The sequence below is a fragment of the Anolis sagrei genome, chromosome 2, assembly GCF_037176765.1.
Source record: "Anolis sagrei isolate rAnoSag1 chromosome 2, rAnoSag1.mat, whole genome shotgun sequence".
Lineage (NCBI taxonomy): Eukaryota > Metazoa > Chordata > Lepidosauria > Squamata > Dactyloidae > Anolis > Anolis sagrei.
Window position 1 is genome coordinate 131,198,083 of NC_090022.1, and position 24,403 is coordinate 131,222,485.

Here is a 24,403-nt window from a genome sequence, read left to right on the forward strand (position 1 = left end):
CACAAAGGTAAGACATTATTCTTCAGTTTAGTTCATTGTTTAAGAAGGTATTGGATAGCAAATGAGATACTGGGTGCATCATCACTGCAGAATTAATGCAGATTAATGCCACTTGAACTGCCATGGCTCAATTCTATGGAATCAGGGAAGTTAGTTTTACAAAGCCTTTAGTCTTCTCTTCCAGAAAGTTCTTGTGCCTCACTACGCTACAAATCCTGGGATTTCAAAGCATTGAGCCATGGCAGTTAAAGTGGTGTCAAACTGCATTAATTCTACAGTGTAGATACATCCACTGTTGGCTTCACCCCACTAGCTCAAAAGGCTCCAGTTATCACTAGCCGTCCCTATGAATCTCCAGAAGCAAAGAACTGGGGTGTTTGTTCAGGTCTGATCATGATCCCAGGCTACATAGATGATATCTTCTATGCCTTGCCTTCTTGCATCCTTTGGCTCGAATGACATCTTGGAATCAGAATAAGAGTGCAAGTAAGATAACCCTGTGTTGTATTGAAAGCTAAAGTATAACACAAACTATCTCTCTATATAATAAAATTCGAAGTTTGTATGTTTGTGGGCAGTGGATTTCCAAGACAGCTCCAACTTCCAGAGAGCACTGTGATTCCCAACAATGGTGGATCTGGACCAAATTTGGCACATCGACCTTCCATGACCAACAGAAGGGGCTTGGGAGGGGCTGACCCAGCATGGCAGGAGTTGGAGCTCACCATGCAGCTAGAGAGCATTGTGACTCCAACCGTCGATGGATCTCGAACAAACTTGGCACATGACCAAATTTAAATACTAATAGGGGCTTGAGGAGGATTAACCTGGCATGATGTGAGTTGTAGTCCACCCACATCCTTATGCATTTTCTTCATATGACCATTCATAAAATCCCAAAACAAAGAATTTTACAAATAAATAGTTTTACAAATTGCCAAATATCTAACTTGGGTGTAGCTGGGTACCTAAGCTAATAGTAACATAAAATGGGTTAAGTTCACAAATAACATTCTGATCTGGACCCAATGAAAAGCCAGCTAAAATTTAATTGTGCTGACACCTTTGGCACCTATGTGAAGGCATTTACCCCATTCTAGTATCTGAACTAAAGGACTCTTATAGCTCTGCTTTACACCAGAAAACAGTCTGAAATACTCCAACCTTTAGCATTGATGAGCCTTTATTTCCCATGTTAATATTTAAAGTTGAATTTGCGTACACTATTAATTTTTTAGAGGAGCCAGCCTTGCAAAGAACACCATACTGCAGATGTCATCTTGCCATAAATAGATTTTATGCTAGGAGTGAGAAAGGGAAAAAAATTAAATGCCTCCTTGTGAATACATGTTCTCTGAGAAGCCGCCCCTGATGTCTTTTCAAGCTTGTTCTCTTGCCTTCCTGGGGCACAAGATAATATTGCATTGTATGCAGCTACAATTCCCGCTTGTAAAACCAGAGTGCAGAACTCTTAATGGGTGGTTTCAGAGGCCGTTAGCCTGAGTGGGAGCCGAAATGCTTAGAACACAATCAGCTTTCAAATAATATTCCTTTTAACTGGCAGGGAGGCAGCCACTTCATAGTCAAGGGAGGTGGTTTTGCTTTTGCTTTGGACACCCAAGTGGGCATGAATCCCAGGGAGCTACCCTCAGCTACAGAGAAAAACCTCCTGTTATATTCAGGGCCTATCTTAGGACTTATTTTTATATAGAAGGCAATCTAATCTAAGACATGTTGCATTATCGCAGGATGTCTACACCCTATTCCACCAGAGAAATTATACTATTTAGCTGATATTGCACCACCTGACATCCGCCAGGAAGTAGCAACCAATAATGAAAAGACCAAGGCAGTGACATCTCCGGCCCATCCCCTGTTTGCCAACACCTTAAATCAAGAAATAGCTTTCTAAGATCTACAGAGATGTTTTCAGAAACACCTCAGCAAGCAAAAGTCCAAAAGTGGCAGGTTAAAACAGAGAACCTTAATCCATGGCTGATACCAAATGAGAGACTCTCTCCTGGGCACCTGGAAGGTTGGGTGACTTGGAAGGTGCTGAACAGACTGCACTCTGGCACCACAAGATGCAGAGCCAACCTTAAGAAACGGGGTCACAAAGTGGAGTCCGCAACATGCGAGTGTGGAGAAGAGCAAACCACAGACTACCTATTACAATGCAGTCTGAGTCCTGCCACATGTTAAATGGAGGACCTCCTTATAGCAACACCAGAGGCACTCCAAGTGGCCAGCTACTGGTTAAAGGACATTTAATAGAATGCCAAGTTTTTATAAAAATACATTACAACTGTGCCCTTAATCCACTTCTGATATGATCAATAAATCTAATGCTTGCATGGAAGGCTGTTGAATGGACACTGAATATTGCAAATGTCAGTCTTTGGTCAAAGAGGAATTTCCTTAACAGCAGTGGAATTCTATTACGAGTCACTTAACATTGGTGCTTCATTGATGGTTGGTCCAAAACAGGGAAGTTAGCAGGCTAAGATCTTAGTGCATCTCCTTCCTTCTTTCTCCTTTCTCAGAGCCAGAAACTGGATCAATTGAAATGTTCTGGTATGATAGATTTCCTTCCATAAGACAATGGAGGGGCCTGGGGAAGGTGAGATCCAAAACACCTCTTCCTATTATTCTACCCAATTTTTGTTCAGTAATAAAACAGTATCTTGAAAGAAAAATTAGGAGAACTTCCATGATTCCATAGTGAAGAGGAGGGACTAACTTATACAATGTGTTTTTTAAAAGAAGGAGGTTTTGTAGATTGCAGCATTGCTCCAGGGAGCCTTGAATTTCTAGAATCATTGAGGGGAAGGATGATCACAATGGCTGAGCAATGCTGCAAGAGAAAGGGGAATATCACTGGTGGGCTGCCTTTTGCATATCACCATCGTGCCTTTTGCTTTTTCTTCTCTTTACTTATGTACTGAAAAGTTATATAAGCAGTCCATCATTGGAATGGTACAGCAAGCATTACTCAGCCTTTCCAGAAGTCTATACAATCACAATATGCCTTCTTTTTAAAGTTCACAAGACTCAAGGGTAACAATCACTTACTGTTGTCAGGGATGGCAGTGTCACTAGCCAATTGTTATCCATATCGTTTGTGTAGCCACATTCTGCCTTGCACACCAACCCACCACTAACTAATCGTGCGTATGTGCATGCCATTAGCATTTTTCCATTGCCACTTATCTGCTGGAAAAACACACTTTTTCTGTAACAAAAGAATTCTTTGAGAGGCCAAATGCAAATGTGACCACATCAGCTGAGACATAAATGTGCACATATATCACCCAATGAAAAAGTCATAATGGAAGGCTTTCAGAATTATAGCCCATATCCCTGGACTTGATACTGATTGTAAAATAAATATCTGTCACATTTGCATGTATGAATTCACTATTCAGCCTTCTATTTGCTTAGCAGTGAGTCTCATATCAAGGAGTTGAGGGTAGAGGGGTACAGAATGACGCAATTTCATTTTACATAACCAGTACAAATAGGGGAAGGGGAAAGTTTACAAATAAGCAACAGCCACACCTGAATCCAATTTGCAAAGTATATTTCACAAAGTCACACCTTTGTTGACAATTTAGGGGATTTGTTTTTCATGCCAGAAGCAAATTGAGAATATACTGCAAGTTGATTCTGGTGTGAAATAATTGGCTGTCTGCAAGGACGTTGCTCAGGGGATGCCTGGATGTGTTACCATCATGTGGGAGGCTTCTCTCATGTCCCTGCATGGGAGGCTGAGGCCCCGTCTCACGGATTCAAACCACCAGCCTTCCATTCTTCCGGCCAGCAGTTCAGCCTGCACAATGGTTTAACCCATTGCACCACCGCGGCTCCTGATTTAGGGGGGATATTTATCGGTTATCTTCCAGTCCCTAGAGAAATACAGTAACCTATAAATTTAGGGGATATTTATAGGTTACTGTATTTTTCTAGGGACTGGAAGATATTCCAATAAAAATTAACCATCATGTTACAACTTAAATTAAAATTTATATTGATATATTTGTTTTACACTATGTCTGTATAGTGCAAAAACAAATATAAATATAACTTACAAGCTAAATCTAAAAGAGAAACAATAAACAACAACATAAAATAGCAGGAGAGGTTTAAAACCTAGGAAAATAAAGTGTTTAGCTGGTGCTGAAAAGACAGCAATCTCACAGGACCATTTCAAATCCTACACATGTTTATGCAGGAAGATATATATGGATGTATTTCACTACATGTGATACAGCCTAAGAGCCAACTCACACATTATATTTTCAGTGACTTCTTATAATGGTTTAAGGGTAAACCTACAAACGTATTTGTCACTATGTGATTCACTGTAGAATGTACACTTGATGGGAAAACCACTGTTCTGTGTAGAATGACTGTAGTTATATAAAGTACTGGAAGTATTGAAACCTGACTTGTTCACAATTGGCATTATACTTATGATTTTATGATCCAATCTCATATCAGCCCAAATACCATAGAAGTAATATAAGGAAATAAATAGTTATCGGCTACCACTTGGATAATGCAGAACGTTTGATGAGCGAAGCTTGGATTAGCGAGAGTCTACATTATTATTATTATTATTATTGTTGTTGTTGTTGTTGTTGTTGTTGTTGTTGTTGTTGTTATTGTTATGTTCAGATAACCAGAGTGAGTTGGTCAAGGTTAAACTGCAAGTTAGTAGCAGAGGATAGAGACTGGGCCATAGGCCTTTTTGCTGCCAACTTTACTTTTTAATCTTATCCCAACCTTTACACTGATAGCATTTCCAAATTTCCCTCCCGCTCCTCACTATGTGCAAATAAGCCACCTGCTGGGAATGTGAGACAGAGGTTTGAACTGATAAGAGCCAAGAATCCCACAGAGATGATTTTAAAAAAACCAAGGTAGCTCCTGATGCTGAGAAGTGGAATTGCAAAGCATCCAGCTGTTAACAGCATGGTGAGCTCAGCACCTACCAACTGTGGATATCTCTTAATCTTACTTTGCAGATGCACGGTAGTGACACTAAAGAGAAACATGAGGCTTACCCTCAAACTGTTCAGACTTCCAGTCATGTTGAGTGTCAGTTTTACCAAGGAGAGCAACCCCCTCCAGGAATCATTGTTTGTTAGAACATGACACTTTGTGCCTGGAAGGGACTCTTGGGAGCCAGCTACTCTGAAAATCCATCTAATATGGTGGAGATGTGTCAAATCCTGTGGCTGCTTCTTTAGTCATTGTTCAAAGCAAGGCATACATGTGTGCTTGGAGACCACAAGCAGGCAAAAAGAAGGGGATGGAGTGAAGTAAAATTGTCCCTCCATATTGATAGATTTGGCATCCATAAATTTCACACCCATGGTCTGAAAATACTTTGTCATCTTTGATTTTGCCATATTAGGATTCCTAGTAGATAGATGCATATTGTTGCATAACAGTCATACAATATTTTCATAGATCACACAAATACTTAGTTTTGAATATTGATGATGGAGCTGAAAACCAGAAATTATGGTGAGGAGTGAGTCTCATCGCAGTACAAACATTCAGAAGTGCCTTAAGACATCTATGAATCACATAATATCCACTCTGTAATCATACTAATCATGAAATATGCCATCTTTGTAGACTGGGATCAGTATCCAGAAGCAAAGGAGGGTGAAGAAGAAGAAACAGAGGAGTGAGAAAGGCACATATTAATTTTAACCCACTTGCAGGTCTCTCTACATTAATGTTAATCAGCCTCCAGAGAAGTTTAGCTCTAAGCAAAGAGCTTTGCTTTGATCTTGCAATTCGGCATCTGTAAAACTAAATCTTACTTATCCAAATTTCTAATGGTATCTTTTAATGAAAAAAGACACACTCTCTGAACAAAATTAACATTTGTAACATTTTAGGTGAAACCAATCAGAGCAAAAGCAAATTGCCAACATGGAAGAAAGATGCCCTTAAACCAGCAGGGTATGACTGCTTCAAAAAAGAAGATAAAATGCATATTCAGAATTGTGTGTAAACAGTAGGAAAATAAACAACAGATTACACTGTGTAATAATTATAATTGCAACCATCCTTTATCCAGTAGGTCCATAATAACAAAGAACAAAAATATACTCAGAATGTTGGATATATCTGACTCTTGCAAAGTAGAAATGTAGAATAATAAATGCAATCTTGTCATCAAATTGTATTTGTTAGATGAAGGTAGAAACAAGGTTGGATTACGGTAGCTAGGACCCTGAGGTACTTCCAAACACCAAGGGCCCCCTTTATGTCGCTATGTTGTTCTTGTTATTACAGAGCCAGTGATGTACTGGCACAGTTTGACTGGGCTTCCAGCCCAAAGAAGCTTCCTTGAAACCAGAGCCTATCCTGATTAAACCCAAGAAGAAGAAGACTTTATTTATATTCCACCCTATCTCCCCAAGGGAATATGTCTTGACCCATAACATGCCAGGGTGAAATAGATCTGACCCAATGTGGATGCTCATCATGGGATTAGGAGCCCCCGGTGATGCAATGGATTAAACCCTTGTGCCGGCAGGACTGCTGACCGACAGGTTGGAGGTTCGCATCCAGGGAGAGTGGGTGAGCTCCTTCAGTCAGCTCCAGTTCCCCATATGAGGACATGAGAGAAGCCTCCCACAGGATGGTAAACCGTCAAAACATCTGGGTGTCCACTGGACGATGTCCTTGCAGACAGCCAATTCTCTCACACCAGGAGCAACTTGCAGTTTCTCAAGTCGCTTCTGACATGAAAAAAATGGGATTAAACAAACCCACCTGTGGCATCTGTATCATAAACCTTATAGTTATTTTTCCCTCTTCCATTTAGAAGGTCCCATCTTCCAAGAGAAGCTTTTCTCATATGGAATGGATTGAGAGATTGGAAAGTAGTTAATTATGTTTATAAAAATTCTAATAACACCACTGCAGGGTTTGTTTTGTTGTTTTTTTTTTGGGGGGGGGGAGTAATTGCAAATAAGGTGGGGTTTTTTTTTTACTTTTTCAAAAAACAAAAAATAGTTATTTTGAAGACCCATACAGTCCAACCCCATTCTGCCATGCAGGAACACACCAAAGTCAGCATATTTGAACAGCTCCTACCAAAGAATACTTCCTAATTTTAAGATAGAATTTATTTTCCTGCATTTTGAACCTGTAGCTTTATGTTCTAGTCTCTAGAGCAGCATAAAACAAGTCTGCTCCATCTTCAATATGACATCTTTTCAAATATTTAAACAAATTGTTTTTAGTAGTAACTTCTGAAGCTTTGATTTGCCGGAGAATGAAGCACGTGGAGCCTGATGAGTCTCCTAGCCAATATATGAATCAGTTCACCAGCTATGTATTGCATTGCTAAAGAAATAACATTTTAGATAGAGTTGCATCACAGCTGTTTTGTCAACAGGGTATTCATGACCGAGAATAAGGCTATGTTGTAGGAAGATGCACCTAGCCTCAATGGAAGCCCTTGTCTCCATTTTCACAAGAGTCTCTAGTTCTGACAATGCTATGACAGTCTCTGGCCTTCATGTGCTGACCTTCCCATGACCCAGCAGCAAAAAAATGCACCTTCTGCTAAAATAACGACTCCCTTTTAGTTGACTTATGGACAAAACAAGAAGACTGCTGTTGTCAGAGAAAGGAAGGTGGCTTCAGCTGTGAACTAAAAATAATGTTGTGGATATCTAGTGAAGGAATATATGGGAGAAGAAGGATGAGAATCCCTGAAGGTGTTGTTCCATTTTTGCCAGTGGTTTTCTTTAAAACCTTGGGTATCTAAGGTTTGGTTTGCCATCATGCTCACTGTTTCAATACCATGCAGCTGAACTGCATCTTCTGAAGAGTATTGCAATGGAATGATGTGAAGCTCTGAGGAAAATCTTTCTATAGCATGTGATGCACATTTGCCATTGAATGTACATGTGTGGAGTCATCCAGTTGATGAGCAAATATGTGGCATCAAACAATGTCCAACTCAGAAAAGAGTACTCCATAATACCCTTTTATTTGGCCTTTTTATCACAGCAGCTTTTAGTGTGTGTTGCTACTATTTATTGGGCATCATTGATACCTTTTGTATATTATTAAATATTGTTTAGATGCCCTCTATATACTTTTTATGCCTGAGCTTTGCTGGGGAGGTCTGTTCTTTATCCTACCAGTCAAGAAAATACATTATGAGAGCACATTGGAAAGGGCTTTTTTCCCTATAGAGGCCCAACTGGCTCCTTATTCCAATGCCAAATCAAAGCATGGCTGTTTACTAAAGCTTGATTGGATTTTATCCAAGTATGCACATATGTGTGATATTTTTTTCCATGTCAGAAACAACTTATTATTTATTTATTTATTTGCAGTATTTATATTCCGCCCTTCTCACCCTGCAGGGGACTCAGGGCAGATTACAATGCACATATACATGGCAAACATTCATCACCATTTAGACATAAAACATATATAGACAGATAAGGAGGCAATTTAACATTCTAGCTTTTTCCAGCTTCATGAGGGTATGCTCAATTCCGGCCACAAAGGGAGCTGCTGCTTCACCGTCCACTTGTGACACAGAGTCTTTGATGGAGTACTTCATCATTCTTATGCACACTGCTGGAAGGTTTTATGGTGTCGTAAAGGTTTTATGGTGGAGAAATTGCAAGTCGCTTCTGGTGTGAGAGAATTGGCCATCTGCAAGGGCATTGCCCAGAGAGTGCCTGGATGTTTTACCATCCTGTGGGAGGCTTCTCTCATGTTCCCACATGGGAAGTTGGAGCAAACCCCGTCTCACGGATTTGAAATGCCAACCTTCAGATCAGCAGTTCAGTCAGCACCAAGGTTTTACCCATTGTGCCACTTTGCTCCTTGTGTGAAATTAAATTGTTCTAACTGATGCACTTGCAACTTGCTTTTTATCTTTGATTGGGTGCTGCTTCGGATACATTTTGAATAAAGATTTTATATATTTTATAAGCGAAAATAATTATCACATCAGCTATTCATTGCAGCTAATAATAACAAGATGCCCTAGCCTAGATGATTTTTCCAGTCATCATCTTCTTCTTCTTTATCATCATCATTGTCCACAATCATAATTTATATATATTGTGAAGAATTGCAGCTACACAAAGAAAATGAACCATGCTAGGATGATGAAGGTAAAACTGAGAAAGAATCATTAAGACAGCTCCTTAGGTTAAAGGAAACTGATACATGAGGATTTGATTAATGTATGCTGTAGTTTATTTTCAGTCCATTTGTATCTGGGAGTTTTATCACTATATTGCTATTGTTTTAACCATCCTTTTTTAAACATGAGGCAATAATTATATTGACCTTACTTTTGTTGATTTACTGCATATATTAACGTATGTGTCTAGAAAGTTTAATTAAAAACCTGAGTCAACTCCTCCAGAGTTCTTTGTAAAGATTGTACATTTATCAAAAAAGAAGCACCCCTCTTCTGAATAGAGTGACAAAAGGCAAAAGGCTTAGTCTGTCCCAGGAGAACACAAAAAAGCTCATCTACTTTCCTTGCCACAATGCTGTCCTGGTTTTTGTAAAAAGCTGGTTGGGGAATTGGTGGCAACCAGAGGCAACTGGCCCTTGAGGCAGCACAGGCCCTTTGCCTTATGGCACTGGAATATAGTTGAACTTACTGCATGGTTGTGTACTTGTTTGTGTGGTGTGGAGCATGCTCTGTAGATTTTCCCCTTGCCCAACATGATACATGATGCTGAGCGTCCACTTGCCGGTGACAACTGATAATATCACACCCACGTCTCGAAAGGACCCAAGAGAATTACAGAGTTGCATCCTCAACAGGTGCACCTCTCCATAAATAGTAAAGCAGAGCAAAGCGACCTGTTCCTATAAAAGCCAGGGACATGGTTTAACTTTTCAAAAAAGACTCTTGCCAAGACTTGAGCTGAGGAAAACTGTGGCAGGTGAGTACTTGCTGTGACTATTCAGTGATTAGGGAAAGACAAGCTCATTGATTGATATGGTAGCCACAGAAGACGCATACAATCAGAGAAGAATTGACTTGTGAAGTTCTCCCCAGAGCATTAGATTCCTACTCAGAAGACCTGCTAATCAGTTCAAAGGGGAGACTGTGTGCAACTGGGGAAGGCAAACCAGAAACCAGCCATCCTAGATCTGAGAAGAAGAAGAAAAGCTGAAGAGTTTAATAAATAAATTCAGCAGAATTATGTTCTATTGGCAAAAAAGGGGAATGGGCAAAAGCTTTTGTTTGTGCTCCTCATTGACAAGTTGTACAATAGGATCCTTGAGCATTTCAAGCAAAAGGAATCAAGTGCCCTTTGTTGAAATTGTTGGCCGAATTTTGCAGTATAGCAGAAATTATTGCTGTGAGAAGGAGAGCAATGGCTGATTCATCCTCAGCTTCTGATTTGTTTTCTTTGGAGCTGGAAAGTATATGCCTTACTTTTGGTTTACGGATTTCTCACTCCAGTTACTTTTGGTTTACAGATTTCTTACTCCAGTGCCCTCCAAATATATTAGAATATAGTCCCATCATTGTATTTGTCCTGACTATAGATGATGGGAGTTTATGTTCAGCCATCTAGAAGAAATCTGGAATATACCTGTAGATTCAGAACTCATGCTCTGCCCTTGCTGTAGCCTATTACTGCTAAACAACTATTCATCGCCAACAGTTTGTTAAGTGCAGCTTTTTAATTAAGGCAGAGAATAAATCAGTCCTGGCGAGGGGGGTGAGAATGCTATTTTATTTTTATTGGAAACATAAATTGTGATACTGCCTCTGAAAGAGCTTTGGGAGATGGTATGTTGACAAAATGTTGATGTTTTAAAATATGATTGCTAAAGTGCTAAAACTGAAATAAGGTTGGATGATGGGCCCTCAAAAAAATGTTACAATGTACAAATTGACTAAGGGGCAAGTGTTGCCTCATTGCAGACCTACCAAGTCCTTTACTCAGCTAACTAAAGCAACAAGACTATACTACCACTGGAGGCTATAAACCCAGATTGATAGGCAAAGGAAGGAGGAATTCATAGATACCTGACAGAGGTGAGGGCACACTGGACTGAGATTGTCTTAGTTCCATGGGAAGTCATATTTGATGGAACAACACATTTGACCATGCAGTTCACTTGATAGCCAGTCCTTGTAGAGAGATTTTTGTGCAAATATGGGGCAGAAGAAAGAGTAAGGCTGCAACAGGCCTTCACGTGGGCCTTCACATGGATGACAGACCTTCACATGGGCTGCTTCACAAACCGTTTTCTTATATGAAAATGGCTGCTCTCTCCAAAAGCCCAAAAGCTGAGGTAGAAGGAGAATGGTGCTGTCCTTTTCTAAATAAATGCTTGGCACACAGAATCTGACAGAACAGAGTGTCCGTTGGGAAAACTGAGTTATTTAGACGGAGTGTAATCCTAGACCTAGTTCACATCACAAGATGTTGTGTTGCAAATATAAGAGTCCCTAAGAGGCAGGAATGGAAGGGTCAAGAAGCAGAATAAGAGGGGTAGCTTTCATCCCAGTACCAGCCAAGTCTCAGAAATAAACAACTTTCACAGCAGGAAACAGTGGGTGCCAAGATGCAGTTTCTTGAGCTTAAAGAAAGAGGACTGAGGAGGCTGAAATCTTTTTTGCAGACTTCAAATTGGCCTCCTAGCCCTGCTTTTCAATGAGGCCCCTATCCACACCGCCATATAATGTAGTTTAATGCAGTTAAACTGCATTCTGTAACTGCATTATGTGGCAGTGTAAATGGGCCTGAGATAAGGTAGCAGAGGATTTGACAGAGGCCAGAGGTGCACCCAACTAATAAGTAGGAAGAAAATACCTGTATGCTCACTATTTCAGAGTTCTGGCTCATGACCAGAAAGGATGCATTGCTCCTGGTGGCTACAGGAAATCACATCTAAGGTTTGCTCTCTGCAGTATTGCAGAGCCATTTTGGTCACCTCTCTGTTTCTTGTTTGCTTAACATCTGAAGAGATTGTTTGTACTGGGAAAGAGTACCTAGGACAGAGCCTGTAGGAGAGCAATAGAGTGACAATAGTACCGGGAGCTGTTTGTTTACTCTGCTAATCTCCAATTATATCACTATCACAGAGCACCACATATTTAGGGGATTGGGACGGGCATTAGAGGTTTCAGTAACCTTTGCACGCAATGGATTTGAGAGGAGCTCATGCTGAGGGAAAGGTCATCAACCACAGGAACTATCTGCATTTGGGGACACTTCAGCACAGGACAGCCGTCTTGTCCGTTCTAGACCGGCAACCTCTGACACCAGTCTCATTTGATTGCCAGGCTGTGTTCCTGGATTTTCTGCCTTCCTACTTCCAAACCTGTGCTTGATGGGGATCTGTCTCTCACCCAGCTGTGTTCAGGCAGCCTCTAGTACAGTATGCTAATCCCTTTTTGCAGAAATAGCAAGATGCCTGCAGTCAACCATAACTCCCTTTGTGTCCTAGCAGCATTAGTAATCTCTGCAGGATTTCTTCAAAAACTGATTTTTTTTTATTGTGTCAGGAGCGACTTGAGAAACTGCAAGTCACTTTGGTGTGAGAGAATTGGCCATCTGCAAGGACGGCGCCCAGGGGATGCCTGGATATATTGATGTTTTACCATCCTTGTGGGAGGCTTCTCTCATGTCCTCACATGGAGAGCTGGAGCTGATAGAGGGACCTCATCTGTGCTGTTCCCGGATTCGAACCTCCGACCTGTCGGTCTTCAGTATTACCGGCACAGGGGTTTAATCCATTGCGCCACCAGGGGCAGTTTGACAGTTTGTTCTCATAAGAATTTGGTGGATGGTGTAAAACAAATTCTGCTTAGAGAAGTCCTATGTCATATCAAATTTGATTCAGCTTTCCTATCTTGCCCATGCCTGGACGATTATGCCTGCCAATTGTGTGTCTACGCTGAGAATGCTGCCACCTTACAAAAATGATGACTATATATACCCAGAATGTTTTACCTATCCTTTAGGACATGACACATTTCAAGCAGTATGTAATTCAAATTTGGTTTCTGCAAGCGGGAACAGGAACTGTTGACCTGATCAAATCCGGGGAGTGGAGTGAGCTTCTGCTGTCAGCCTCAGTTTCTGTCAACCTAGCAGTTCGAAACCATACAAATGTGAGTAGATTAATAGGTACCGGTCCAGCGGTCATGCTGGCCACATGACCTTGGGGGTGTCTACAGACAACACTGGCTCTTCAGCTTAGAAATGGAGATGAGCACCAACCCCCAGAGTCAGACACAACTGGACTTAATGTCAGGGGACAACCTTTACCTACCTTTTAAAACCATGGAATAGCTTTCCACAATCCATAGGGGGAATTTTGAGAAATGGCAACACGCTTTGGTCATTTGCAGGATTCATCCAAACTTAATGTCAGTCTTCCTTGCTGAATTCAACAAAACCTCTTCAATGTTTTTCCTAATGCTTACAGCCTGGTTTATCTGATATACCTTAATATAATCTGACAGCAATTTAGGAATGGCATAGCCAACTGGCAGCCTGTGAACTGCATTCAATTTTTCTGTCCTCTGGAGAATCTCCTAGAGATGTGGCAGAATGTTTTCCCCATCATTTCACTTGGAAGAAAAACAAAAATGAAGCCTCTCTATGATGCTCTGCTATCACAAAATGTATTCTCAGCTTTTTAAAAAAACCCTTCCTGCAACACACAAGCACATGTTATCAAGTACTAGCACTTTCCCACTCTTACCTCATTCATTGGTTGCTACAGCAGGAAATATCTCTGGAACAGGCCTTCTAGATTCCTGGTCTTACAACCGAGATGCGAGCTGGCATTATCTCCCATCTTCTTTTCAACAAATGCACCACCAGTCTCCACTTTGATCACTCATGTTCCTTTGTAATCCGGCATTTCGCATTTGTTAAATGAAGTGTACAATGCATGGTTTGGGAAGTGAGGGTGACTCACCCAGGAGTTAAGCTCAGCTGGCAGACGCCTGGCTGGCAGCGATGGGTAAAGAGCCAAAGAGAATGAGCCCGGATGGCTCGATTGGCAAGATGAGCAGCTAGCTCAGTGCAACAGGATTTACTGGAATTTGAAATCTGCCTGTGGTTTTAGCAAGCAATCGAAAGCTTCCTTCCCTCGGATTAAATTGAAGATAATCTCAGTAAATAGCACACTCTCACTATGCGGGACTGAATTCAACCACAGATGTCTGTATTATCGCCTAAAGGAATTTCCCTGAGGGTTAAGGATTTTGGAATTGGGCCATAGATAGGTACTCCTTTTCTCGCAGGAAATGAAGCTAATAGGCCTAGTGACTAGACATAGTGACTATATAGACAGGCCTCAAACACGGGATCTTAAATGTCTGGAGGCAATCCTAACTCTGCATCATTTCAGGCATATGCTTCTTAATTGTCCCTAGCAATGGCAGAAGTTAAACAATGTGACTAAATGATGGACTGATTTGATTATATATTTTTCTTGAGTAGTCTATAGAAACTCCATGCAGACATAAAGCTGCCTCCAGAGCTTCTTTCTTGCTTCTCTGTGTGGCAGTGGACAAGTTCTTATATAAGGCTGAACTACGGTTTAGCACAATGAAAATGAGTGTCAGGCATCCTTGGGCTCTTCTGCTCCCCTTTGTCCTCTAGTGCAACTGTGAAGATAAAATCAGAAACTTCCTATCTAGAGTCATATCAGGTTTGGACAATGTCCAAACTCTCAACTGTGAGTAAGTACGGTTATTAAAAACAAGCCAGCTATGGACTGACATTAATTTGATTCCAGTAATTGCAGTTGAGCTTCACCAGTTTGTCCAAGTTTGAAACACAGGAAGCAGTTATTAATCCAGAATGGAAGCAAACATTTCCAAATTCCATTTATGAATGCACTGGTGGGGCAGTGCATAGGAGCTTTTTTGTTAATACCAAGCTATAGTTTATGATGTCCAAACAATCCCATTAGATGTTAACTTCCTTTTTTAAACTATGGATCCAAATGTGCTCCATTGTCCTAGTTGCCAAAGAGAATTCCAATTTTCTGAAACCTCTCCTTGGTCATCATCTGTTTCTATTTTGTCTTCAGGGGAAGATTTCAAAAAACTGGTTAGTGTGTGCCTTTAAGTAATCAGGCTTCAGGTTTCAGCGTCTCTCCTAAAGGATTTAAAAACAGACACTGTGAAGACAGTCATGATATAAAAAGAGGGTGTGTATAATCTCCCTCAGTTGAAGGATGACAAACATGGCCCAGCTACCAGTCTTGTCTCATTTCCCCAGTGAAATATAGATGTTGCCTGACATCTTGTTACGTATTTACATCATCATATGCTGACTTACATGCAAACTTAGATCATGCAAAAGTGAACTGAGATACTAAACAATGCTCATATTCCTAGGAAGGAAGCAGAGATATCATATCATTGCACAAATGGAGCCAGCAGCATGACCATTTCACAATGTGCTCCTCTGCACAATGTGTTACAGTGCATAATGGGACATGTTTTTTTAAAAATCAGTTTTAAATTAAGCATATTAATGACATGCAGAATGTAAAAGAAACAAAAAAAAGTCAAATACACATAATACAGATATGTCATTCCACCGAATCCCCCACCCCTTCCCCCACTTGTGGACCACGACGCATGATGTCTGGCACCACTCAATATGAAACTACTATCTCAGAAAAACCTACTCTTAACTGTACACTAATAAATTCCCCTTGCAGCTACTTTAAAGTCTACTTTAGTCTTCCTTTCTAAATATCCAAATGCAAGCGTCCAGTCCCTTAAAAAATCTTCATTACTTCCTCCCCAAATGACACTGGAGAACTTGGCCATTTGGATATACTCTTAATATTTTTTCTCTCCAGTCCTTTAAAAGTAACCTTTCCCCCTTTCCAAGATTTTGTTATTGTTATTCTTGCAGCAACTACATCTTGAAGAACCCCAAAATTAAAGAAAAAAATTGAGTGGGAATACACAACCTAAAGGATTATATGGCTGAAAGAATTGTTTGGGATGCTGGAAAAGCACTAATAAGAAGCTTATTAATTCAACAAAACACTATATGGTTTAAAGGGGAAAACAAATACAGCTAGAGGTCCTAACTAAGATTAGAGAAAGAAAAAAGAATTAGAGAACAATAAATCAGATAAAAGTAAAACAGAGCAAGAGTTTATTAGTTTACAATGGCATAGTGGGGCATGTTGTGCAATAGGATTTATTGTACAATGGGAGCCCCTGTTATGCAATGGGACATCTTGTGTGCTGCCCCACTGCACACCATTGCAAGTCACTAGCATTCTTGCATATCGCTTCCGCGAAGTATCTCTATCATCCTAAAGGTCTGCATCACAGTCTCTGATGAAGGATCTCAGCTACTTACCATCATCCCTCCATTTTTGCAAGGTTTAGGGCAGTGGTTCTCAATCTGGGGTCCCCAGATGTTTTTGGCCTTCAACTCCCAGAAATCCTAGCAGCTGGTAAACCGACTGGGATTTCTGAGAGTTGTAGGCCAAAAACATCTGGGTACCCCAGGTTGAGAACCACTGGTTTAGTGGCACAGTTCCTCCTTGAAAGTGGAAAAACTGGAAATAATTCTGGAGGAGTTCAGTCCACCATGGCTGCAGTCCCCAGGAGCGGGGGGGGGGGGGGGCAGGGGGGAGGGAAGGAGCAAGGCTCAGATGCCACTTCACTTATCCTGTAGATAGAAGCACACTCCTTCAAGCCTTTTCCTCTTCCTGTGTGGCACAAGCCTTTCTTTCACCTCACAAAGAAAGGAAGGTAATAAAGGGACCAGAAACACATTGCAAAGTGGAACAGGAGGAAGAACAGGCTCTGGAGGGTCCAATTGCTTTTCCTCTTCTTTTGTGCTGTTGGTGACAGGGTGACTTGCAGGTCTCTCATTCATAAGGTCACAGTAAGTCAAAGTCAGCTTGATGGCAATTAACAACATCAAAAACTGCATGTCAATTCATGCTTTTCTGTTCTGTTCATTAACCTCTACATTTTTTAAAAAGGAAAGTGTTCTAAAATTGTTCCAGAGACCAGGGAAGGGATTTCTTGATCATTTCAGGATGGTTGAGTAAATGCAGCCAACCTGTACACTATAGCCATCACACTGGTTGAAACTAAAGAACCATATTTCTCAATGAGAGTTTTTGCAAAAAGAAAAAAAGATGTGACTAGAAGCAGAGGTGGTGGTTCAGGAATGATCCTACTGCTCCCCAAAAATTACATTTTCCTTCATCCTTCTCAGAGAATGCAGATAGAGGCGAACAAAAGTGAAGGAGGCCTAACCGAGAATTCGTTATAGCAGCTGTGAGAAAAATTGGGTCACTTTGACTTTTTCTTTCTTCTTCTTTTCCCTTTCTCCCTTTATTTTCTCCTTTTCCTTCTTTCATTTCTTTTATACTTTACCCTGCTTCAATTTTATTTAGTGTGTTGCATGTATATAATGTTATTCTTTATTATATAATTTTAATAAAAAATATTATGAAGATTTTTCACAGCCAGGCACTTACTTCCACCTTCAAGGTGGCCAAACTCCTGCTCGTTCATCTCTCAAATCCTTAGTCTCTCCCTTTTTGCTGCTAGCTGCCCACTTCTGCCTTTAGGGCAGCAACAACAAAACTCCTTGTTCATCTCTCAGATTCTCAGCCTCTCTTTCCAGCTTCATATCTCATACACAACACAAGTATCAAACAAAGGAAACTGAAGATCTGAAAGACAAATGAGTAGGAGCACCGCAGACACCTCCTTGCAAGTGGAAGTGGATGGTTAGTGGCAAAAAAAAAGAGAGATACTAAGAATCTGAGAGATAAACAAGCAGGAGCACTTAAAGGCAGAAGTGGCAACTTTGAGATCCCACTATTTCACAGATCACTCAGCTTTGCATTTCATACACATCACAAGTAGTGAACAAATTAGATACAAGACTGGATAAAGATGCATGCATCAATACCTACAAAGAGTAATGAAATGACCCCAGTGCAAGCCATTCCAATACAAATAAGTGAATTCCAAAGTCTAAAAAATCCCAAAATATGGAATAGTTCTTGTCCCATTCATTTCAGATAAGGGTTACCCAACATATCATACTTTGAAGCAATCCTTAAAAACCATCTGATGTTGTTTAGATGCTGGTATTTTGTTCCTTTCTCTGCTTATTTTTTCATGTATGCTGCAAATGTTTTTCAGGAGAGTTTAAGATAGGTCGAATGGGAAGCTTGAGTGGCATTGCTGATGTGAGAGCAATACAACAACATTCCCTTAGGCTTATATTCCATTTCTTTTGCAAGTAACCACAACATGGCGGACGACTTCAGCTGCCAGGTCAAGAAGATGGCCTTGGCCATGGGGACATCCCTGTCAGACAAGGATATTGATATGCTTCCTTCAGAAATGAGACATCATGGTAAGGAATTAAGTGAACAGAATTAGTGATGTGTTTATAGCCAATAACAGGTAAAAACAGAGCTTGAAAATTACCAGAGCTTGCTTGGAAAAAGTACTTTTTAAACTACAACTCATCAAATTTCCCAGGGATGTGGTTGTATTCCAAACAACAACGACAAAACTTTCCAGCTTCTAAAAGTAACACATTACAAGTACAGTTGTCTTTTCACATTTGTGGTTATGACCTTCACAGAATTTATTATTTGTATGTTATTTGCCACTGCTTCTGCTTTTGCTCTATACCATTTTTAACTGGGTCTTCAATAATGCTGGTGTCCATCTTGAGCTGTGCTTAGTTAAGTCAGGCTTATTCAGCATTCATATCAAGCTGGCAGGGTGGCTAGGCCCAGCTGTGCTCACATTGCCCCTCTCCCCACTCCGTCCATCTACTCTGGAGATCTACTAGTACAAACAATCTAACCACCATCTGCTCCCCTACCCCATCTCCTTCCTCTTGGTTATCCAAGATAATGAGTATGTGAGGTAAGGTACATATGGCTGGGACTACCCACTCCACCAGGTAAAGTACTTTTGTGTGTGAACATATTTGTGGTTTTTCTACTTTCAGGAAGATCCTGTGCCCCTGTCCTCCACAAAAGTGGAGGGTCCCATTGTTTAACACATTACTTTTCTAATAATATCCTTGAAACTTTAGACATGCTCCTTTATATTTTGAATGTAGAATAAATATAAGTGTAATTATTCTGGATTCCACAGCAGTGCATCCAGTCGGACCACAGGTTTCAGTTCTTCTTTTGCATGACGGATAATTAGGTAGTCCCTAAGTACTTTACTTTGTGTAATTATTTGGCTACACACACATATATATGTCTGATTTCTCTCTTGCACACACCCACACATTGTCAAATTCAGTGTTTCCTTTATATAATTGTCTATATGAGGTCTCAGAGCTTACTCACTGAATTTATCTAAGGTCCTGCAACTCCAGCTAGTACCAATACACCAAAATGGCTTCTTCATTAAAAGATGTTCCTTCTCTTTCTTATAGGTTCCTTCAACTATGCAAAATTCTTTGAGTATATGCAAAAGTTTCTGGCATCAAGTGAACGGGAGCAGAACTTGCGAAAGGCCTTTCAGATGCTCGACAAGGATGGCAGTGGCTTCATTGAGTGGAATGAAATCAAGTAAGATTAACTTTGTCATTAAGTTGCTATGACGAACAACAGGGACAGATTCCACACCATGGAATCTCATGTGGAAAGGATTCTTGGATGTCTAGAATAAGAATCATTTGCTTAAGATTTTGAAGCAGTTATTCACAACCTTTGGTCTTCCAGCTGTATGGGAGTTCAACTCCAAGAAGCCCCGGGCAGCTTGAACAATTTTCAGGAATCTTGGGAGTTCAAGTCCAAGACTTCTGGAGAACCAAAGTTTAGAAACCAACTGCTTTAATCACATTGGGAACCAGACATTTCTAGGCTTGCCGATATTCAGACACAAGATGTAAAATTGGGGAAACCCTGGATTGAACAATTACTCTTGCATTTGCAACTATGTCTCGCCAATCACTGTACAGCTCACTTAATCTGTTGATACAATCTACTTTATGTATTTAAATATTTATATCCCAGTCTGTATTCCAGGATCTCAAGGTGTCATGCAATGCCATCCTCCTTGTTTATCTCCCTTAGTTGTACACAAACTCCTTAGACATGTTATAAAGGTCAAGGGTGGAGTCTGGATATCTACACTCCCTAGGGACAGAGTTGCAATCTGTCCGAGAATCTGTGTTGCTGGTGGGGGTGCCTGAGCCAAAAGTGGAGCATGTCTTCTTTCCTTCCACCCCTTTCTCTCTCCAAAAACTATCCTCTTCTCTCTTCTCCTTCTTCTTTGTCTCTAGTCAGCTGGACAGATTGCTTTTGCCAGAGAATCAGACTGATGCCTTGCTGAGGGCATTTGAAATTACACCAAAGGACCATTTGCAATTAGACCATAGGCTACAAATTGTCTATGCGTGCTGCCACTAATATTACACCTATCAAACTGTGCTCTTTACAACTGTGATTCTCCGAGTATTTGGGACTCTAACTCCCAGAAGTCCTAGCCAGCTTGTCCAATGGTCAGGAATTCTGGGAGTTGAAGTCCAAAATACCTGGAGGACTACAGGTTGTGAAAGCCTGTTATAGAGCAACCCATCCATGTGACAGGAAGGCTTCTTTTGTCAGAGGCAAGTTGTTGCTTTATTATGACAGGACATTTTTTAATAAAGCCTTCTCCAAGGAGACCCTTGAACCAACATGTTCAAGCTGGTCTGTACACAGCTGCTGAATTTCTGTTTTACAAAAGTAGAAATTGGGATTTTCATATAATTGTAATTCAATACCGCTGATGGAGAATTTATCCTGAAATGCATTGGGCATAATCCTTTTCCTGAGCATATGTATATTTCCTCAGCTTTTCCTCCTTCAAGAAGAACTTCAGCCACATTTCCTTCTGTTTTGTGATACCATTCTTCTCCTGCTTGCACACAGATACATATTATCCACAGTCCCCAGCAACATGCCAGTGAGGCCCCTATCAGATGAAGAGGCTGAAGCTGTGATCCAAGCAGCTGACACAGATGGCGATGGGAGGATTGATTTTCAAGGTGAGCAAACAATGCATCATGAAAGGCTCTTCGGCTATTTGAACTGGTTCTCTTGTCTCTCTGAAATGCAGAATGACCTAGGAACAACTACCTGCATTTACTCAAATCTAATGTGCACCTCAATTTTGAAAATCCTGATACCAAAAAAAGTATTTGCTGTCAAATGTAATGAGAAGCAGCAAAAAGTGCATTCTTTGTACTTTGGCCAAAAAAGTGCTCATTACAGTTGATGCCAGCTTATAATTTCTTCTTTTAAAAACCAAAGTATTCGAACACCAAAGCTTCCAACAATGAAAAATAAAACCTTGAGGTGCATCTATGCTGTACATTGAATCCACTTTTAACTGCCCTGGCTCAATACTATGGAGTAATGGGGCCTGTAGTCTGATATCATGGGAGCTGCCAAAGGATGCTGATGCCTCATCAAACTACAAATCCCAGCATTGCATAGCATTGAGACATGGCAATTAAATTACAGATGACATTCCTCTAGGTGCTCCTGAAGTAGCCTCCCCTTTTGCTTTGACTCAGCACTAAAATTACCAGATCTAATACCGTAATTTTTAGAAGGTAATTTAGCCAAAAATGGTGAGCATTAAATTTGAGCAAATACAGTGATCCTATCTGGAACTAGCCAGGTCTACTTAGGTCAGTCCCTTCTCTCCAGTATTTAGAGGAAGGTCTGAAAATAAAGGAACATATGGGGGAACATAGTATCAGGCTTCTTGCTACTGCCTGATCATTGCACCTAATCCTCACAATGTAATTCAGATGAGAGGTTCAGATTAATAGTTGAAAGCATGTGGGAGAGTAAACTTTTAAGATAAGCTGCTAGATAAATGGGGAAATCTTTAACTAGTTGTATATACTTGGTAAGATAGCTGTGTGGATCCACACACAACTGGAGCGACTGTCTTCCAAAATAAAGAAATATCTCCAAAATAGCTTCTATCTGTAGGCTCTTCTTGGGTTAGAAGTTTGGAGCAGTGTATCAAAGCCAAAGAGAAACCTGTGGTTCATGAGCCAGGACGAGGGGAAATCTAAAGTTGTGGCGCCCGTTGAAGTCATTTCTGACTAATGGCTGTTTTGAGAGGTTTTCTTGACAAGATTTGTTCGGAGAAGTTTTGCCTTTGACTTTCTCTAGGACTGAAAGTATGACTTGTTCTGGGCTTCCAAGGCTCAGCAGGGATTCAAAACATGGGTCTCTAGAGCTATAGTACTGTGCTCAAACTTTTACACCATGCTGGCTCTCTATAAGAACAATTTATTATCTTAATTAAAAGGAAGGCAGGGGAGGACAAAGGTTGGGGAATCACTACCTAAAGCAGTGACTCTTGGTTCCCTCAGCTCACTTTGACTGGCTTTTTCCATTGCAGAGTTTTCCGATATGATCACAAAAGAGAAGATGCCCAAGAAAAAATAGAAGCAAGGACAACGTGCTCTTTCCAACTTCCATACTCAAGGGTGTTCTACCGGGGCAGGGTGGGAATTTACGCTTGTCTATCTGTGCCTCTTTTTTGAAAGCCCCTCTCAATTTTGTTTGGTTTTTGGCAGGGGTGAGTGGGAATCGCAGCTTCCTGCTGAGGCTTGCTGAAGAGATCTCTGTAGTGTTCAGCGCTAGGGGCTACGCCAAGGATAGATAAGTTTGGTTTGGTCTTCATAAGAATTTTCCCAAATTCTCAAATTCTCAATAAAGATTAAGTGGAAGAACTTGTGATGAAAATAACTAAAATATTGAGTGGGAAAAACAAAACTGTCAAGCTTATCCCGGCAGGTCCCTTAGTAAGTCTTGGATTTACTCCTGGTGTATTCAAGGCTCCTCATCTTTAATAGTTACATTGCAGATAGATGCAACTTATTGGGGATAGCTGCATCTATTGAATTTGAATGGACACAAATACTGTTTTGGATTTGAACTTACCAATATGTATGTGGATCTTGGTAAATTGAACAGTAACAATTTCAGAGTTTAAAAATAGATGTGGAAGAAAGCAGAATTGGCAGATACAGCCATCCGAATGTCTTCTGAGACAGAGGGAATCCAAATGCATTAATGGTATTTTCTCTTTGACTTTCTGCTCATTGGAGAGCCCATCATTAAATGTCCAGTCCTTCCTCTTGAATATGCTTTCCACCTCCAATCCATTCCCTGAACTAAGAGTTAATCTGGCCTAGCAAATACTACTACACTGGAGGATTCCCATTATGATAAGAGTGAGAACACATTTCAATACTCTTGGGATTGTTATTGTCCGAGTCCTTGTTGAAAAGTAAACCTCTGTCCTTTCAACTTAGTGGCAGCCTATGCTTTCCTTATATCTTGCACACAAATTCTGTCTGTTAGCAGGGAGATTTATCTGGCTGCACCACATTCAAGAGACAAAGCTTGTTAGAGAGAATGTGGAAGGAAGCAAATTGTGTGTACCAGAACTTACCCCGATCCACTTCATCACCAATACCACATTAGCTTTCCATCTCTTTCCTAGCCCATTCCCCATGAGTATGGGAATAGGCTTTATGCTACCAACCAAAATAAAATGCTACTCTGGTCATGTCCTGTTCTGAGGAAAATAAAGCCCTTCTGTTTTACTGTCATGTCTTTGGAAAATTCTTTTCCCTAGGAGGGGCTGTATAGTGAACTGCTGGCAAGGATCAAAGACAAAGATAACTAACATACCATCTTCTCAATACTCTTTGCACTGCAACTCCCATAGCCCTTCACTATAGGAGTTGCATACTAACAGCAGACAGAGTGAAGCAGCTAGCTGAAGCAAAGCTAGAAAGTCCACAACTAAAGTTTGTGTGTGTGGGGGGGGGGGGGGGGGGGGTGTCATGTCATCCTCCAAAAAACTCCAAAGAGCCCTAAGCATAACAGTCAATGGGAGTTGTATTCCAGCACTATCTGAGGACCACACAATTTCCCATCACTGGCATACAATATCTCATGAATATCTCCTCCAGAAGGGTGCACCTTGTCCATTATGAAGCAGCTTAACAAAGAAGTTCAATTTTGAATGAGAAGGTTCTACTCTATGAACTTGAATTTCTTTTCTGCACAATGAAATTGCCACTGCAACTACAGGGTCTTGGCACGAGGCCACAGAGATGCTAATAAGGGTTTGCTACAAAACAAGGAGGGGGATGAACAAGATGCTCTTGATATGCTCTGTGCGCCAGCATATCTGATTCAGCTTCTTGAATTGAAAGAAGAGCACCACCTGGTGGCACTTATACAACACTGGGTATTAAAATAGCAGGAAAAGAAGCAGGAAGAGAATGATTACCCAGCTGGAAATTCACTTAAATTGCAAGAAGTCCCATCACCACAATTT

General features: G+C 40.7%; 1 protein-coding gene across 1 annotated transcript; it reads left to right on the top strand.

Annotated features, from left to right (window-relative positions):
* The first annotated feature begins 9,855 nt into the window (after positions 1-9,855).
* On the top strand, positions 9,856-22,781 carry PVALEF (parvalbumin like EF-hand containing). The gene is made up of 5 exons (XM_060764283.2): positions 9,856-9,962; positions 18,307-18,422; positions 19,473-19,608; positions 20,956-21,071; positions 22,448-22,781. Exons 2-5 carry the CDS (start codon positions 18,317-18,319, stop codon positions 22,492-22,494), a joined length of 405 nt encoding a protein of 134 aa, XP_060620266.1. The 5' UTR covers positions 9,856-9,962; positions 18,307-18,316; the 3' UTR covers positions 22,495-22,781.
* Positions 22,782-24,403: the final 1,622 nt, after the last annotated feature.